The sequence below is a fragment of the Parambassis ranga genome, chromosome 16 (genome assembly GCF_900634625.1).
Source record: "Parambassis ranga chromosome 16, fParRan2.1, whole genome shotgun sequence".
NCBI lineage: Eukaryota > Metazoa > Chordata > Actinopteri > Ambassidae > Parambassis > Parambassis ranga.
The window spans coordinates 10,095,342-10,115,370 of NC_041036.1; the positions used below are offsets into that span (position 1 = coordinate 10,095,342).

The 20,029-nt window shown below is 39.8% G+C and overlaps 2 protein-coding genes across 5 annotated transcripts in view; one reads left to right on the plus strand and one right to left on the minus strand.

Moving 5' to 3' along the window:
* Positions 1-4,537: 4,537 nt before the first annotated feature.
* On the minus strand, positions 4,538-8,152 carry LOC114448813 (solute carrier family 40 member 1). Its single transcript, XM_028426010.1, has 8 exons — positions 8,050-8,152; positions 7,891-7,958; positions 7,574-7,733; positions 7,140-7,255; positions 6,811-6,937; positions 6,414-6,665; positions 5,142-5,822; positions 4,538-4,797 (listed from the first exon to the last, which is right to left on the minus strand). The coding sequence occupies exons 1-8, from the start codon at positions 8,150-8,152 to the stop codon at positions 4,538-4,540; spliced, it is 1,767 nt and encodes a 588-aa protein (XP_028281811.1).
* Positions 8,153-13,059: 4,907 nt separating this feature from the next.
* The window catches only part of fhod3b (formin homology 2 domain containing 3b), a 73,456-nt gene continuing 66,486 nt past the window's right edge, over positions 13,060-20,029 (plus strand). For all 4 annotated transcript variants that reach the window (XM_028425910.1, XM_028425907.1, XM_028425908.1 and 1 more), the window contains exons 1-2: positions 13,060-13,564; positions 18,883-18,989. In XM_028425910.1, the coding sequence (XP_028281711.1) occupies positions 13,400-13,564; positions 18,883-18,989 (272 nt within the window). In that variant the 5' untranslated portion in view covers positions 13,060-13,399. The remainder of the gene's footprint in view (positions 13,565-18,882; positions 18,990-20,029) is intronic.

The following is a 20,029-nucleotide window of genomic DNA, read 5'->3' on the forward strand; positions in this document are numbered from 1 at the left end:
GGAGAGAGTCAAGATTCAGGATTGGGCAGGGTCCCTTAACACTAGAAGGTCAAACTCCTGTTAGGGTGGAGATGTTTTATATGTGTGCTGGTTCAGGAGGCAAACAATACAACAGAGAAAATGAATATCATCTACAAGAAGGTTTTAAGTGCGTCAGTAAAGTAAAAGCAAAGTTCCACATCTGTTATTTTAAAATACTCACACATTCACACACATACACATACATTATAAGAGGAGAGAGGCATATAACTGTGAGAATACTACCTACTTAGGTTTTAGGACATTTTCACATTTAAATTTTAGATTTCAATTTATTTTTGATATTTGTAATGAATTTCTCGATTGATTGATTAATCATTTGGCATATAAAATATTATAATATTGTGTCAATGTTCATCCCATTTGACAAAATCCAAAGCATGAATATTAACCAGCCTTTTAAATACTAGCTGTTCAAGGAATGTAGGTCATCCTGTAAGAAAAAAAGACAGAAACAAATAGGCACATTTCTGCTTCATAACTGTAAATAAAATTACATAACACTGAATAAATCAATCAATAATTATAGAAGCTGTAGCCCTAATACCAGGTAAGCCAAAGAAAAGCCTTTAAAGAGGGGTTTATTAGTATGGCACTAAGGATTTTCATTAACCCACCCTGCCGAGCAGAAAGTGTCTGCTTTCATTAGACATTTCCAACTTGTCAGACACTTGCTAATTAAATGAAGCTTTGTCAATTGCACTGTGCAACATACAGAGGAACCAGTGTGATCCAGCATATATTGATCAAGGTAAGGCAAGGACATTAATTCTCCATATGAACACTTTATCTATTATCGTTATATCTTTTTCCCCTCTGTCAGCAGTGTGATGCTTGACTGGGTCCTTGCAAAGCCATTCAATTGTGCTGCTGTTCCAAACTGCTGACACAGCAAACTGCAGAATGAGAAAAGGTCCCCATCTCTTGGTGGTGTTTCTCTTTCATGTGACTCCCATCATTCCACTGTTCTCTTTTGTCCATTTGATGAAAGATTCACCTCAAATAATACTGGAGTTAAGAAGAAAGTCCTTTTACTAACTGACAGAAGGAACCTCTTCTCTTCTGCATTCAGGATATTTTCCAAATCTGCACTGTTTTGTAGCCAATATCGGTTCACTATAAAAGTGAATACAGTAAGCCGGGAGGACAAAAGTAGTTCTAATGTGCCACCACTGACCCAGTTTCTGAAGTATGTGAATTACAAAGTGAGAATGCCTACAGCCAGACTTGGTAGTGAGGTTGTTCTAGTGCAGCTGTCTTTAACCAGGCACTACCATGACAACCACAGGAAGTCGGTGTTACTGTAAGCCTGCAGCACTGAAAACACACAAGAAAAGTGATGAAACTCTTATGAGCTTGTTACAGAATTCCCTTCACAAAACAATACCCCTCTCATGTATAAGAAAAACCTATACAGCTAGACATTAAACAACAGAAAAAATGAGGTATGAGTAACAGAAGTGTAATCTTTTCTCCATTACACACAATTAAGATGGACGCCTTGATAGTGTTCATTTTCATAGAGAGACCTTTCTGAAACACTTTAACTGATTTTCTATATGTCTATGACAGGGAAGGTAAAACAAATACAGTTTAATATAACAGCTTTGCAACATTTGAAAACAGCTGAAGATCATCTTTTGTAGTATCTGGTGCTTTTGAATTGTACGTTTCTGTTACAGTTCCTTTTAATATTTTGTCCACCCAAAATAAATGAATGCTTAACAAACAAGTAACCATATAGTCAGTGTATCTTTATATATGACAGAAAATACATTTAAATCCTGAGCTGCACTGTCAGGCTTGGCAGTACTGTCCAATGTCATTATTTTATAGATGAAAATATAGATACCCGGCCATGATACACCACAACTATGAAGGCAAAGACAACACAAGCTTAAGAAGGCCAAATACCATACACTACATACCACTAGGACCTACAATAAGACTAGTGTAGTCGCTACAAATATAGCCATAGCCATTAGCCATAGCTCACCATGGAATAGCCATCGCCACAACAATGGCTGCGCCGGGCCGACTCTCCCTGGCTACTTCCGACTACCATCTTTGTGCAAGTGCTTTGCAACCAGGTGGGTGAAGCAAAATTAGTGGCTAGATGAGACTTGGAATATCTTATAAAAGTGTCCCAATATTGGTAACTCTTGTGCAGCAACTATATTTTCAGCGCTTTGTTTTCTAAATAATTAGCTCTGTACTCCAACGTGGCTAGCTAGCGTCTAGTAAATAACACCAGGAGCTACGGTTAGCTAGCTAAATTACTACATTAGCAAAAGCAAGTCTTTTAACTGGTGCCAAAACTGCCCGGAATAATATTGCTTTAACATTTCTGCTCCGGTTTCTTTACATTATCAAGGAAACGTTACAAACTTATTTCAGTGTATACAACGCTACTGGATATTACCATCATCATGGACATAAACTACGTAAAAATAAAAATAGGAGAGATTTGTAGTAGCCATATAAATGTAAGGGTCTGCGGACATCATTCAATACTAATGGTATACCATTATATAAGAACCCCGTTTGACTGCGTAGCAATTTTGTGCATACCAATTATTTCTTGGCTTTCTCTGCATAGTTAGGCATTAATTTTAGGATACAGCTGGCGTTCACAGCAATGCGTATTCAATTGTCCTCTGGATGTCATATTATCATCAATCACTGTAGGATAGTGCTGATAATTTATAGAAAGTGTTAGGATTAAGATACGGCTCTGTATGTGTGTGGTCTCGTTTCTACTGACATAGTGATTCAATGTGACATTGACCTCTTCTGGTCAACAAAGGCCATTACATTTGCATGTGGCTGCTCTGACTGTGATATGTTTACGCCCTTAACATTTGTATTGTGTAAATGTTTATCCCCATCTCTCCGTTTGCCCATTATTTAGCTTTGTGGGTGGTGCAGCTCGAGTTTGATCGATAATTATTTATCTCAAAATGTGCTCAGTATTTAGATTTTCTCTCTTTTAACGCCTTGGCAGGTACATCATGGAAAGAAATCTGTTACATATTGAAATATCCAGACTCCAGAAGGGACAGACTTGGCTGTCAGTATTGTTGGATTGAATCGGTGACTTTATTTAATATCTGGCAGACTGAATAGCACTTTACAATGTCATGAATAACATTTTGAAGTATAGGTGACTTTTAGATAACATCCATCATATGTAGCACTTAAATTTGCATTCATTTGTCTAAGCCTCAAGGCCTCTCCAGTTATCTTTATTATCATAAATATCAGTCTTAAAAAACACAACATACAATACAGTAGGAAGTTCACAAGCAAAGTATACAAATATATTGAGATGTGATGCTGGGTGTATGACAAAAGGTGAACTTTGTTATTTCCACTGTACATGAATGAACTATGAAAACATACAGTTGTTGAGAGTAATTCCCAAGTTGTGTTCTTGTTCTTAGTTGAGGTAAGGTAATGTTTAGTTCTTCAGAACTACAAAAGGATGAAGCAAAGTGTAAAAAGAATACTACCAAGAGCAGTGATGAACATGTGCTATCAACATAGAGCTATCACTGATTTCAAACATGTCACAAGGGGAAAATTGGTTTCCTCTTGGATATCTACAAAACTATTAATATCACTCTTTATATGGGAAGGAAATAAAGTTACACAAGCAATAGAATAAAATAGTTTGTATTCAAGTTTGGCTACATGCTGTGATGTGATTATGTGTTGTAATCCATAAGCCAGGCTTACATGTATTTGAGAAAGGCAAATGTTTGCTTGATTCATCCACAGAGAAACAAACCAGGGGAAGGAAATACTTTGTCCTTTCACTTCTGTCCATTAAAAGGGGGCTGACTTTCAGATTTTTTAATCAAACAGTCTTACATTGAGTTCCCTTTATGTTCCTTTTTGGACATCCTGGAATATTTCCAAGTGGACGGATCAGTAACAACAATGCCACTTGAGAAAGTACTGGTTTGTTGTTTCTATGTTTTCATGTATCACTGCCAGGGTTTCCTCATACCATTAGTTCTTTACTATGTAAAGGTTAGAAAAATCTCTCCATCTGTCCACCTTCTCAGCCAAAGCTATGTCAGATAACAGACTTATTTTAACACTTTGCAGTAATTCTGCAGTGTGCAAAGGCATGCGCTGGTGGGTTAGCTATTACCTTTGTGTCCTGTTGTATGTTAGATTAGGACATTTCCCCTGGAGGTGTCTTTGCTGCATTTATTGTAGCCACCTCAACTTATGTACATGAAAGGAGAGCTTGTCTCTCACTCTACTTCACCTGAGTTCTTGTTTGCTGCTGTGGCTACATGGCCCTGCAGGAAGAAAGCAACCGAGGTGGGACAGGCACTTGTTGTGCTGAAATGAATGGCTAAGTCAGAAGCAGAGTGTTGCAATAAGATTGCTGAAGGAAGAGGAGGAGACATTCATTCCACAGGTGCAGAGTGGATTCAGTGCTTGCAAGCATCTCATGCCTGGGTGTGTAAGTCATGTCTGCTCCTTATGTGTCGTGGCGGCGTTTTCTCTTGGCTTTATGTGCATACAGGAAATACATAGTGTGCCCAGTTGTGATGAATAACACAGAAATGATAACAAGGATGCCAAAGTGTTGTGGCTGTGGAGCAGAGATCACCATGATGAAGTGAAGTAGGTCCATCAGGTAATTCATAGAGCTCTGCACCCCATTTACCACTCCTCTCTCTGACTCGCAGATGTTCTCCTGCAGAAGCTGGGTCACGGTCAGGTCAAAGGACCAGAGACCTAAAACACAGTCATAGTTAGAGGTTAAAAAATGAAGTTAGGCTGGAATTTAGCTGTGTAACATACCTACATGCCATTTACTTTTTTGTTTCTTTGCTTTAAGATTTTTAAATGTCAGTGATGTAACTGCAGTTATTTGTACTGTGCAGGACTTTTGTCTGTTAATAGAGGTGAATTGACTAAAATGGTCACACATTTCGTCTCAAAAAGGGCCGATTTAAATGAATGATAAATGACCAATAATATCTGTAATGCCAGTGCCTGACCCAGCCTCTAATGCTGACATTATCCCATAGATTGTAAATCAATATGGACTGTATTTTATTGTCTTGTTGCCTACTCACCAATGCGTGCTGTGATGACCCCCAAGAACAACAGGATAATGGAGATGTACGATTCTGGAGCTGTACCGGAGGGCACATTGTCAAAAAGCACAGTGTTGTTGGTCCAGTGGATGGAGGAGCGGTCAGGCAGCAGTGGCTGATTGCTGCCTCCTGTCAGAGGATATGTGTGTTTTTGCCTTTTGCTTGCCATCCCTCCAAGCTCAGCAGAGGAATTTGAGTTAATGTAGGGCATCAACAAGCTGAGATCCATAGGGCTGCCAGGGGCGAACACAGAGCACACACACAGCAGCAAGCAGCCCAGGTGGAGGCAGCTTGAGATGATACCTGTGTTAACCAGGCCGTAGGTCTTTCTGAGTCTGGTAAACATCACGGTGCCCATTAACCCTGTAATAGCTGACACACCCATCAGCAGGCTGAGGAGAGATCCACTTATCCCCTGAGTGTAGGCGTAGCCAGTGGTTATGCAGTCGAACCCCAGGACTGTGGTGTAGAGGAAGGCCAGACCCATTCCTGCCAGGAAGACAGGCTGCCGATAGTAGGCCCTCCAGCCATCTTTGCAGGTGCTCACCAGCCAGCGAAACCTCCGGAAACACAGTGGCAGGTCTGTGATTTCTTTTAGGTGTACGCTTGAGTTGCAGTTGCCCTCTGTCAGAGGCTGAGGTTGTGCAACATTGCCTTCCCCTAATGAGAAAGAGGAATGGCATCCATCACTTCTGTTCATCACGACTAATGGCCTAATCCTCAGTGGGTTTTTGCTTCCTTTCTACTCCATGATACACATCATCTGTCAAATTTCTTCCTTTTACACTAATTAATTTCGACCATGTTAACTGTGGACTACACAAACTGTGGATTGGTTTTAAAATAATGTATATAATGTGATGTAATGCATGCTCTAGGAAGCCCTGGAGCTGGATTTTTTTTTCTACTATGGCTGTACTTATTTAAATGCATTGTGTAGTATATTATAATATTAATGAACTTGCAAGACTGATTAAGCCCACTGCAGCTTCAGGCTAGGTTAAACATTTTATAACTCAACTCCTATGCTGCTTAACTCTTCAAAATGTAAATTCAATGTCTATCTAAATTGTTTTTTGTCTTTTCACCAACCTTCTGAACTGTAACATTTTTGATTATGTATTTTGTATACTGTACTGTGGTCAACTCATTCTCAGCTGTTGAATGATCATCTCTTGTATGTTCTGCAGTTAAATATCTAGCATTACAGTAGAAGGTCTTAGATTGTTAACAACAATTGTGAGTTCATACCTTGTGACCTCCTCTTTGTTGTCTGCAGGTACTCCTGATCCTCTTCCACCACTGGCGGTTTGACGGAGAGAGCAGGGACGATGCGGTACACCCGCGACAAGAAGAAGAACTCCACAATGAGAGACACAAGGTTCCAGCCTAGAATAAAGCCACAGCCGACCACATTGGAGGCCAGGGTCATGACCTGTCCCACTGCTAGTGGGGCCAGGATGTTAGTCACCTGATCTATCCTCCTCATGGTTGCATTCATTCCTTTGTGAGAATCAGACATACAGAGGTTAACGAGTGTCCGTGGCAGGATTTAAAGCAAGAGACGTTACGTATCACTATCTGATACTCAGATATTTATAGTGTGCAACTAGTGATGTGGACATTTAACAATGAATCTTTTTCTTACCGGCTAGGTGGCCTCGGTTGTACCCTGTGATTACCACAATCCAGTCCCTCTGAATGGCAATGGTCAGCGCTGTGCTTGCAAGGTTTGCCACATCTGCCAGGATGATCACCACCGTATAACAAACCACCTTGTGTGAGTTTTGCGATGCAATATGTTACTATGACAGCACAGAGTAGCCACAAGCTCATAAGCAAAGACAACAGGGGCAGAGGACAGAGGGAACAACAGCAATAACTCTTCTGTGTAATAACCATGGTAAGTATCCTGTTTACAGACTCATCAAATATAATTACTAGGACATTTTATCAAGTGTGCAGGTGGTTACTCACAGTCAGCCATCCATCCCAGATCTGTTCGATCCTTTGCTTATATGAGAACACCAACATGAGCACAATGCTACATACTGTCACAGAGGTGTTCTGAATGAAAAGAGATGCATGTGCAACTAAAACAGAAAATGGAAAAAACGTTTCAGAATTTCAGATATACAAGGTATATTATTCTGTGAAAATGAATGCTAGATGTGACAGATATGAGTCAGTGGCTGTGAACCATGTGCCTTGAGTCTTGCTGGTTGAGTCTAGCTATCAAATCAAGGAGTGATTTACACTTGAGATATCGGGTGAATGCAATTCACCACCTAGTGGGATAGGAGGCCAGCAAATTTCTTGGCCCAAGATTGAAATCCACAGATCTCTTATCACCTTGCTGTCATACACAGTATGCTAAAATCTTTAGATGGGTATGAAATTGTTGTGCATACCTTTATTTCTAGGATTGCGATCAACCCAGTCTCCAATCAAAGCCCCAAGCAGGAGCACTGACCCAGCCACAACCAATCCAAACACCGCAGTCAATAGCAAATTACGGCCATAGAGCTCAATCAGGAACACTGAGATTGCAAAGTGCCACATGCGGTCACCCTGTTTAACACAAGAGTCATCATTACATGTTGCTTTGCAAGATGCTGCCAGTATGCTGGTACACAGTTCACAGTAAGTAGACTACCTTGCAGTTATTTTAGTTTCGATGTCCTATGTATTGCTCCACGAATGTGTTTCTTCAGGAAATGATTCTTACCCACATTGACAATGCTCCACTGACATAGATGAGAAACTTGGGACCCTTGAGGTAGATAAGAGCTGAACCTTTGATGGAAATGCATGACAATCGAATAAGAACACATTCTATATGCTGCCAACACATCGCAAAAGTAGTTGGATTTTAAGTGGAGGTTACCTGGTATACTCCGTGCCTTTTTAGCTCTTGAATCCCTGATGTCGTCAGATTCGAACTCCACGACGACCCCGCCACACTGGGAGGCATCTGCTCGCTGGGACATTTCCTAGTGAAGGAATATGTCCGGAAGCTGTTGAACTTGTTCTGTTGTTGATAGTACGTTTTTTTAGGTAATTGCCCTGCTTTGATATTTAAAAAAACAGTGCAATGTATTTATTTTTTACTGTTATTGTACTTGATAGTTATTACAGTTCAGATAAGAGCAGCAAAATCTGTAAACATTGTAGTACTAAGTAATTGCAGTAATATTTTTCATATTGGACACAGTATCCTTTCAGACAAGCTCCTGTAATCGCTCCAGCATATTTGCAATGTTAGTTATATTAAATATGCTACCCCTTTACATCAGTCACATCATTTTTTACAAATATACAAGAACTTTAACTTCTGAGTTGAGGTTGATTAGTCAGTTAAATCATATTTGTCACCCTTCTAGATATAGAAATACTGAAAGTATCATTAGCTTGTTACCTTGTGTAGCTGTACGACTGCAGTCCCTAACAGACAATAAAAAGTGCCCACTGCAGAAGACAGTCAACAGAGGGTCAGTTATCACCTTTGTTCGGATGTTGCACTCAGTCCTCGCTGTTGTTCCTCCGTGATGTATCTTATGCCATGTATCCTACATTGGGATGTTAGTCTTTCCTGAGAGCTGGAATTCAAGCTGTAGTAGTTTGAAAGGCTTACTAACATCACAGTGTTCAAGTGCACCATTGTATGAAAGTGCCAGAAAAGCAGAACAGGCAGAGAGACAACAAAGGCAGCCAGCATATTCCAAAGCACGTGACTCTCTGGGGACAATATCACTGTCCACCCACATCACAAAAAAGACAACTGCGTAACTGCGTATGACACACATAGACACACATGCACATGGTCAGTGAGCACATGCATCAGTCTACTACTCTCATACACCCACATGCACTGTTGACGTGCAAAAAAAGTTACATAAAGGACACACCATGCAACAGTACATCACACTTGCAGCATTGCAAGCATTAACTATTGATGTCATAGAGCTGTACAAGGGCTATGATTGACAAGATAATGCATTGCCGTAACAAATATCTTGAGTGTTTATTGCACATACAAAAACAGAATTGTGTTAACATAAAAATTACTTCTTGGAAAATGAATGATGTGCTTATCACAAGCCACCCTTCACTCATTCCTATTCAAAGCATTGACACAGGAAATTAAGTGCTTTCTCCCTTTAATCAGATTATAGCACAAACATGATATCCAGATTCAGGCTTTAATAATGTGTCCTTTACTCGTGAGACATTGTACTGCTTTCATTTTTCTGGCAGGGTCTGCATTTCCTTCACCAGCAAAAACGCACTTGTGTGAATTAAGATAAATCAGTGTATTGTAACTTCATAACTTTCAGATTGAAATGACATCTGCAACAGCAAATACACTGTAATAGTGATAATGTCATTTAAATCTGATGTCAGCTATAACACTGCATTATATACAGAACAGACATTATCAATAAAAGGGAGTAATCCATAGTAACATGCTATTAAATGACAAGTAGACACAAGTTAGTTAGCAAAGGTAGTCCTGTCCACCAATCAGAAAAACTACAACTTAAATTTCTTGTTTACATGTAATTCTTCAGGAACCCCACAAATTTGTAGAGAGCCACGAGGGCAATAGGGACCAGAGGAAGAACAGATAAGAGCACACAGACAACAATGACCCATTCAGGATAATGCAGAACATCAGCAGGAGGGAAGTACACCTCTGGGAGCATTTTGAACAAGTCATGTTTTTTTTTATCCTGTGGCAGATAGGATATAAATTACATACAATGTCTTAGAAATCTTTCTTGTATAATCTGGGTTCCAGGCATTATATGTGGGTCGTTTTTCAGCCTCAACCACAACATATGCCACAAAAAAACAAAAAAATTCATTAAAGGGCTGAAAAAGTATCATGTTGCCTGCCAGTAGATGTTTGGTCTTCGTCCTGTCATCCATTCAATGTCATCATTAATCCTGTAAGCAATAGACTGTAGAGCAAGAATACACAAGGATGACATGATTATCATTATGACTTTTTTATTCCATAGATGTATGACACAGCAATGATCTCAAAGAAGGCTATGATGAGCAGAGGCATGGACCCCACATAACTGTTGATTATTTCCAGCCAGTAGTTTCCAGAGCCGAGTAAAGATGAGATCCACAGTAAAGGAGGTAAGACACATTAAGCCTATAAAATATAAAAGCTTAAATAAACTGTTATGTGTAAAAAGTTACTGATATGTGCCTAATTATTTTTTTGTTGTCATAATACAATACAACATAAAGTTTTTTTGCTTACCTGTGAATATTTTTCTTAGGAACCCATGTTGGGACCTTGTGTACATCCAGCAGAGCAGTAAGGACCCCCTCTAGATTTCCAAACATGGAGGACAGGCCCAGGCAGAAGAGCATGAAACTGCCCAGCAAATTAATCACTGCCTCACTGAACACAATGAAGGCCAGTCCAGTTCCTGAAGCACTCTGAAGGTAGGATGTAATACAACATCACAAACATGACTTCAAAAAACCCTAGATAACTAATAATACATGAAAAATTGTAATGGTCACAGTAGTTTTAAGTCTTTTGTCTAACTAGTCTGAAGAAAAGGGGAGGTTGTTTGTTTCAGGAGATGAAGGGGTGACGTTTGCTTTACCCACCTCTTATTTCTTGTTGGCCTGAGTGGCTTGTTTAATAAAAAGGATTATGTTGAAAGTGGCATGATATGATGTTGGTAACAGAAGCAATAACAGCTGATAATACTGAATAAGGAACTCAGTGATAGTACACATGCCTTATTTAATACTTAAATTGCCTCATTTAATACTTAAATTACTTTTTAAGACACAACAGTGACCCCAGCTGGTCACACACCTTCACTACATGGCTCAGAGTCACCTTCCCTCAGTGTTAGCACCTCCCCTCAGCCTCCAGATCTAAAATATTTATAAAAAATGTAATATCCTGAGTCATAATTAGCCTTACTAAAGGTCTGTTTGTGCTTTTTAATATCTTTGAAGAAAATTTTATAAATTTTTGACAAACATTTTATAATAAAGATGTTATTGTTGGCTTTTTTTTAGTGCTAAGCCCCCGAGCGAGTTATAATACAGACTCCAAAAAGACTCTGCAAGGCATATAGCAAGGATCACAACATCTGAGTTCCCAAACTGTGCCAAGTTTATGCTTAATGGTGCACACTGTATTCTTAATATGAATCATAACAGCATGAACATAAATGAAAACAAATTAGGTTGTTTTGGGCTCATTATTCATTTCAATTTGGTCACACAGGATGGATATGAATTTTGCTCCAGAGTTAGGACATTCTCCTGCAAGAATTTCCTTGCACTTTTGTCATCTGTACAGATCAGTGACAAACCCATCTGCTGAATGTCCATTTGACAGTATAGTTGTGATATTGACTGTTAAAGAAGGCTGTCCCCAAATGCAGGAAACAAATTAAGGCAGGCAGCCTTTATCAAGATGCTTTTTTAAGCAATACAACAAAATCATGTTTCTTCTTTTTCTTTCAATAAACAGACAATACAAAATATATTTCAGCAGTATTACCATATGAACTGACAAGACTACAAGATCCCCTGTAATTAAAAACGAATAGATGACTGACATATTAAGGTATGGCTTTTTTCTCTCACACCATAAAAGTCTCACTTGCCTCCTCCATGACTCTGACACAGATAAGGAAATCGCCAGACATTTCCAAGTCCCACACAAAACCCCACACAAGTCAGCATGTACTGAGCCTTGTTGTCCTATTTTGGTCTGTCTCCAGCCTCCTCCTTCTCCTCCAGCTTGTCCAGCTGCTGATGGGACAATATCCTGTCCTCCAGGCCCGGGTTGGGGAGCTTTAGCTTCATGATCTGCCAAACACTGTAGTATTGTAGTGATACAAGAACAGCACTGTATAGCGCTGGAATGTAAATTGAGGCTCACACTGTGAGATCTTATGTACTGGACGTCTGTAACGGATTGACTAGTCTGTGGTGTCAGAGAGCATCAGCTAGAGGTGTTCAGTCTTTGAAGCCAAAGTTGAGCAAGAACACACCTGACAGTTAACTTGTGTCTTATCTGATGGCAAAGGGTCAGTGCACAGGAGTCACACTTGTTGCTTACTGAAGCAAAAATGTTTTATGTGATTTATTATATGGTCAACTTTAAAGGCATATAGTTCATCCAAATAAAACAAAAATAGTTTTTTACTTAAAGGCAGCATTATAGTTCATTATATTAGGACTGGATATCATTAATGACAGTACTGAAAAACTTTTTATGCCTGTCAACAATGGTTGCTTCTCCCAAGCATTATATACCTATAAATACAAACCCAGCACACAGTAATAAAAAGCTGTAATGAACAAACAAGCAGAATGATCAAAGATGATCATTCAAAGGTTTAAACCAATAAGAAATAAATGCATGTTGACAGATTCAATTTTTATTCTTGGTCTTAGAAACAGGACTTAGTCTGAAAATCCAAAATTAAAATTTGTATTTTTGTTAAACACATACTTATGTATTCAGCTATTATTGTCAGTACTTCAGACAACACATTTACATTATAATGCTTTAAAGCTGATTTACATACATAAAATCTGTAAAGTTGTAGACTGAGAACTAGAAACTTTTCGTATGCCCACTAGATTCTTGCTTCTGTATAAAGCATATATATACAGCTAAATTATAACCCATATAACACTATAGAGGCATGACAAAGTTGAATCCTTTACCTCACTGCTAACATCAGTGCAGAGCCTCTCGTGCACGTCTCACTTTCACCACTTGAGGCCGCAATTGCGCCTGTAATATGAGCTCCATCAGGCCGACAAAGCTTTGGCTGCTGCGTCTCTTTGCAGAGTTTATGCATGAGGAGGGAGCCGCTTCCCATCGCTCTAACAGACCAGGCACCAAGTGTAGCAGTCCCGTCCGCAGTCTGCCTCAGCAGCACCTCAACCGCCCGCAATGCCCTTGGATACTGCCGCCCCGTTCTGACTAAGCGCGTCTCTGAGCAGCTTACCCTGGATCTTTACTTTTGGACTGTTGCGAACACTGTCCCGACTCATCTGCGCAGCGTGAAAACAAATGGAGAAGGTCCAAGGATAACTGGGTGCAGGATTGTGCTACTGCAGGAGACCTGCCGGTAGTTCGCTGCCCCGGTGGGGGGGCTGCGCGTCTGTCAGAGGCTGTTGTGTCGCATCCACTATTTTGATGGTCTGAATTTGCCTTGTATGGATACATCATGGCTACGTTTATATGCAGGGTGCAGTTCTTAGATGATACTGATCCATTTAACAGCACCAATTTCCCCGAGCCGACCAGACCACCTCTGTACACCTTCAGGGAAGATATTCCTCTGATCAATCAGATTGCTGGAGTCCACAGGCTTCTGAAAGCCCCGCAGAAGGTATGCAGCATAGTTAAAAAACAACAAGAACAAAAAAGCTCTTAAATTGTGTTTTTGTAGGTTTCTTTAAATCAGCCTGGTTAAAAGTTAACACCCACACCTGAATTAATAATTAGCCTGAACGTTTCGATGGTGTTACTACTAAACAAAGCTAATGGGCCAATGATTGAATGAGTTTGCTGATAATGGGATACTGAGGGAGCATCAATATGTACAAAGCTGTTCATGCATGGACGGATTTTCTTGTTATTTATTATCTAGCCTGTATGGAATGGTTCAAATTGTGAACGTTGCCTAGTATTAATTTGTGTACAGTTCAAATAAATAATATAAACCATCCTCAAAAAAAAACATCTTTTTGTGGCATTTTTGATGTCACCAGTGGGCAGGCTTGAAGTCCATGTGACCATAAATTACAGTGCATTAAAGGCTAACTTGGTCGTTTATTGATCAATTCCATTGATCAATAAATTGATTTTCTTCTAGGGTTTATTGGACTTTATTAGACTACTTCGACAGTCTGATCTGAACACATCATCCGAATCAAAAACATTTTCCCACTATTTTTTGTTAGGGTTAGGGTTTATGTTGGCATATTTATTTCCTTGGTCAGAAGCAGAATGCATTTTGCTGTCACTGCACACTGCCATCACGTCAGTCTGCATTTATTCCCAACTGGTTGAGGAGGTGAAACGCTTTCCCAGGGTCCACTGCTCTGCTACATCTTGGGAATAACTCAATGTTCTTCTGTAGTGAAACATACAGCCAGGATCTATATTGCTTGAAGATATCTGCCTTCTGGTTAGATGTTGTGCATCTAAAGACATTTTATAAAGTGGCTCAGTGGCCACCGCATCTGACGTGTGAACGTTTTATGGAGCATGCATCACCGTCTGGTTTCGGGAGGTTGTGTAACTATAAAGCTAATTTGGGTCTTTCTTCATTCTGTCAGATCATTGCTACTTCATCTTGTTCGGGTGTAGCTGGTAAGGTAGGGCACGGAAGCCTCTGGATGCTGTGGGTCACCACAAGTCTGGCTCTCATTCTGCAGCCTACTTGGTCTGACCAGCAGGGTGGGATGGGGATGCTTTCCACTGTTTGAGAGAGGGAAGCGGGCAGAATTAAAAACACAAACAAAGAGCTGATGTACTTTGCACAGTCAACTGGTCTCAGTTTAGCTGTAGGCCAGCTGGACCACAAAGTAGACTGAAAGGGAATGCCAGTGGTAGGCTCTACAGGGCTTGGTTAGTGGTCACATGGGCATTAGTGGTTAGCTCTGGGGAGCAGTTTTTTGTGCTTCACATAAACAAAAACAGTCAGGTGGATGACAAGGCTGCATTACCACCTTTGAGCTAGGAGTTCTCAGATTCACACCCTCAAAAGGTGAATCATTGTGACCCTGTGAAGACCTTCAGCTACAAACCTGTTGTCTTTAAGCCCTGTCTCTGTAGTGCAGGTCATTCTGATATAAATAGTGCACCGCTTGCTACCACATGGTGCCGAGGGAGTCAAACAGCTAGCACATGCTGTTTCTGGACTGTTGCTGTCAGTTTTAGTCTGCAGTCTCAAGAGGGGGAAGATCTGCACATGTGTGTGTGTGATTGTTGTTATTTGTACTATACCTGTGTATAGGCTTGGCCTGTACATAGGGTTGTACCTCAGCTCTGCTACCATACTGATTAAAAAAATCAGTTATAATGCCCTTGAAGAGCAACACCAGGCAGGGTTTATATTCTCTAGCAACAAGGAGTCACACCATGAATAATTGTTGTTTAGCAACAGCTTTGTTAGGACAGCAGATCCACTTTGAAATCATATTTCCACCATGTGGCCTTCTGGAAAATGCCATACCACCATGTGTCTTCATTCAGTGTGCCATGTACAGTTATTGTTTTGCAATTGTGATTGAGACACTACAGACAGACCGATATATTGGGCAGCAGATATTATTTGTCAGTTTTGTTGGTATGCACAATGTAAGCACTGTCTACAGCACATTTTCATATAGTTGTGAGATACATTGCTATAAACGGTAATAAACACTGGCCTTGTATCTTCCTTTTTAAAACCCAACTGTAATGTAAACCCATTCATGACTGCCATCATTATATCTCTTTGATCTTAGCATGTTAAAACCTGCACCAGCCCCCAAAACCATCCATGCACTTCATCCATGCATCATTTTTGCACAGCTTTTTGTAACGCAAAGTACTACCTGACTCATCCTTTTGTAATACTGTCAGATGAAATGTGCATGCTGTTCAAAATCTGCTGGAGTTTTTCCAGATCTGCAGCTTGTCAGCATAGATCAATAGTGCCGTGCTCCTCTCTTACTGTCTTCGCTGACAGTGTTTTGTAATTTGTGGCTTGGTGGCCTTGAGGCCTTGCATCAGTTTGCAAAAAGCAGAGTTGTCTTGGGAGAATTGACTCTCACTTTACCAATTTTAACCAACAGTTTTTGGGGACTGTTGTTTTTCTGACTGTTTTTTGTACTATAATGATAAGTTATGCTAAATGCTGTAAAATACAGGCCTCTCCTTCATGCCTGTCAAAGCTCCTTTGAATTCTTTTACACATTGTCATGCATTGTTGAAGTTTTGCCAGTCTCTGAATTTTGAAGAGTTGTCCTAAGCATTTTGAAGAGGAGCAGAGGGCTTCTTTCTGAAGAGTGCATCAGTGGAGGGCTTGAATTGGACTTGACAGGAGATTAACACAGTCGTTGTGGTTTGTGTGTGGGATGGGTGTTTTAACCCCAGACGGCAACATCACCTTTATCAAACAAAGTGGTTGACTGTAATTCTTGTTGTTTGATTCAGAATTTCTGATGTGTATGGTAGTATTAGATTATGATAAGGTTCATATGCACACAGTGTATATGCTATCTCATTCCAGACATCTTTATTCTGTGGAAAACAAAGCCATTTAGAGTGAGATAGCAGTTTTAAATGGGAAATTGCATGGTGTTTATTTTTAGTTCTTTCTGTCTTAACTGCTTCCCTGGTCAGTGGACCACAGTATGGTGGTTGAAGGGAGAGGCCAGACCTCAGTGTGTGAGCAGAGCGCTTGTGGTTACATCTTTGGACTTGGCCATCACAGGGCCACTGTGGGTTCAAGTCCTGGGCAGGGGACAGCTAAAGAAGCCTCTGTTTCTGATAATCTGGCAGCACTATTCCTGGATTAAAGATCATATAAGTGCATCAACCTGGCCTGGTTATAGATTACAATGTCTGTAATTAGAAATCCAGCTCAGTTATATAATGAGCAAACAAAGTAACACCAATTAGAGGATGAATGTGTGAATACATGGAAGAGTAGATGGATAGATAGATGAGGATTAGTTAATGGTAAACTGTATTTTACTTTACTTTACTAATTTTTTCTGCCCCTGTTGCTTTTGGTCTGAAAGTCAAACCCTCATGTGGGGAACTGCATTTCTCGGTTCCACAGTTGGCTAATTACTAGCTACAGCTGCAAATGCAGCCCAATGTTTTGTCTGTTTCAGGTTGTGATACAGAGTGAAAAGCTGGAAGAGTACAACCTCTTTTCCAATCCATGAATTTAAGCACCAAAAGCAGAATAAAAGTACATAGGCTAATATAATGCTAATACTTTTTAAAGTACGTAACAAGTTTTGTAGATCCAGGGACAGTAAGCATAAATGATTTAGTGTGTCTTCTACTTCAAGCTACATTACATACCGTATCACGCCACATATATTTTCAATGGCATTCAAGTCCATAGGAATAAATGTAGTTCACGTAATCCAGGCTCCTGTGTCAGACCAGAATCTGTCCTGTAATTTGGACTTGGTTCCTCCTCTATCTATGGTTTAGATGTGTTCGTTTTCCTTGTTCTTTTTCTTTATATCTGTCTCTCTGGGCCTCTGTCTGACTTACCGTAAGAGCATCAACGGCAATCTAAATAAGACTTGTCACTTTCGTAGAAACTATAGGATATCCCCGGCTGTTGCCTGCTTCAGCTTTGTGTTTTGCCTCATCTCTGGTGTCCTTTTAAATAGATGTTAAGCCTTATTATCTCTATAACTTTTATATTACCAATAATCTTTTTGGTTTACCAAGCGTGGAAAACAAACAAGAGTGTTCTGAGCCAGGGAGCGAGCTGGAGACATAAAGTTATCCTAACCAACCACATGTTTTGTTTCACTTCTCAAATATGACACAGTCTGTGAGTGCTGTACTGCAGTAATACAAACAGAGCAGATGAACGGATCAAAGCCATAATGTCTTTCCCAGCTTTTTTCCTTCACATTTAATTAAGTTACTGTCATATGTGAACAGAAATTGAACGGCACTAGACCTGGCAGGATCTGCTCCGATTTAAATAACACATGGGTTTTACATGTTGTACATGCTACATGTATGTTTTCATGTGTTGCTCATTAAAGGTAAAACAAAATCTTGCCCATGTGTGAGATATGTAGAAGCACTGTTGTGTGCATGGGATGTTGTTAACATGGGTTCCTGAAATGTTGACATCTTTTATACAGAAACATGGCTTTAAGTGTTGTTTAGTGAATTAGGCAAATGCTTGGTCACTTTTTTGGACACTTAGTTGACTTCCCAACTTGGGAAATGAGACAATCGAAGTGCTCTAATAATGTTTGTTACTTCCCCTTCGTGAGAGGTGTCAAGAAAAAACTGATTTATTGAGTTCAGTATATATTTGAGTTGTTGTTTTAGACCCTCTGACTGTTGGAGCAGAGCAGTGCCACTCTCTCCTCTAATGTCTTATGTTTGCCCTTCCTTAAAGGTATTTGTTTTTCTCTCCTCTACATCACTGTTGGAGCCGCTGTCCTGTGGAGCTGACAGACTCTGAATATAAATAGGTTAATATCTTCAATTTGGAAGTCAACTAGACAAGTGAACAGACTTACTCATTCTTCATCTCCTTGAGCACAGTCAGGTGATGACAACCATTCAAGACCAGACAAATCATACCTCCGCTGCAAAATCATCTTGTGCGATGATAGTTTATCAGACAGGGGAAGGAGTAGATAAGAGGCACCAGACTGCCAAGCTGCTCCAAATCTGCATGACTTCTGTCCGACCTTGCACAGCTCGTCATTGCAGAGCACTGACAGGAGCTGATAAAATAATTTTCTTTGGGTCACTGCAGACCAGGCATGAAACTAAAATACACTGCACATTTGGCTATTGATCGATAAAATAAAAATATATTATAAAATGTGATTTGAAATACAGATGTTTTTGATGTAATCAGAAATGAATGGTATATTTATTCTTTATATATTATCATTGGCATTTTTTTATTCATGTTAACTGTATCCTCCTTTTTAGCCTGATGACTGTGCCCTTCAGCTATCCCATAATGGAAGCTACTTGGACCTGGAATCTACCCTGGCAGAGCAGAGAGATGAACTGGAGGGATTTCAGGAGGATGGAGGGTAAGATAACTATCACCTCTCTCTCTCTTTTTCTCCCTATCTTAGATTCTCCTCTGCTATCACCAAACTTCAAAGGCCAAGCATTGCATACACTATGCAATGAGATGAAAAACGTGTCCTACATATGCACTGAAAGAATTTTAGGTTTCACTAAAGTTGGTGATATATTTTGTTTGCACTTAAAACGGTGCATAGTCTAGCAGGTAAATAGATGCTTTTTGGCGTGTTCATGTTAGCTTGTCATAAAGAGAAATAAAATGAATTATGTTAAACATCAGTTCTGTCCGTCTGGCTTTTAGAAACATGGGTCCAAATAGTTTTCTGCTTTTACTGTCAGACATAATCAGTACAACATAATTACTGTTTGTCAGTATAGAGACTTAAAAATGTTGGCAAGATAAGAGGGAACAGATACAGCGTTTAAATCCTTGGCTATGAGGATATGTATTAATATCCTACTTGCAATATCCCTTTGCCTAATTTGATACTATTACAGTGATGTTAATCATAATGATACCCATTTGGATCCAGGGTGAATTAGTGAAATAATCCCTTTTCCGGGCCTCAGCTGATTGAGCTCTGCTGCCCAAAAGCTGCTCTCAGGAGGAGGGCTGAACTGAGGGCACAGACTTTGCTCAAAGAGGGGGTCCCTTTGTTTCAACATTAGTTTAAATGGTATAGGACATGAACATGATCTAGATGAATGAGAGTCTTCACAGATAGATATTTAAACTGTATATCAGTTCTATTATCCTATTATCACCCCACAACAGATTTTTTTACTCTGTGGATGTCATTGGTAGCTGTTTTTATTATTATCAGATCTAATATTAGTGCCTTTTTCTTACAGACTAAATTTCTCTAAGTTTACATGGTATTCATTTGTTTCTGTCAGTTAAAATATCTGACCTCCCTTTTGGCAGCAGTGATGTAATCTAAACCACTTGTGTTGTAGACACATCTTATGAGTAATCCCCCTCATCTCTATTGAATGTTCTGCTTGTGTTCTCATTAGGACACTGAGGTAACTACAGTTGTAC

Excerpts from the sequence above, each read along its gene's own strand:
- LOC114448813 (XM_028426010.1), bottom strand. The coding sequence starts at position 8,152 with ATGTCCCAGCGAGCAGATGCCTCCCAGTGTGGCGGGGTCGTCGTGGAG. Across the intron at positions 7,734-7,890 it reads GTGGAGCATTGTCAATGTGG|GGTGACCGCATGTGGCACTT; the intron begins GTAAGAATCATT and ends TGTGTTAAACAG. Across the intron at positions 6,938-7,139 it reads TCTGGGATGGATGGCTGACT|GTGGTTTGTTATACGGTGGT; the intron begins GTGAGTAACCAC and ends AACTCACACAAG.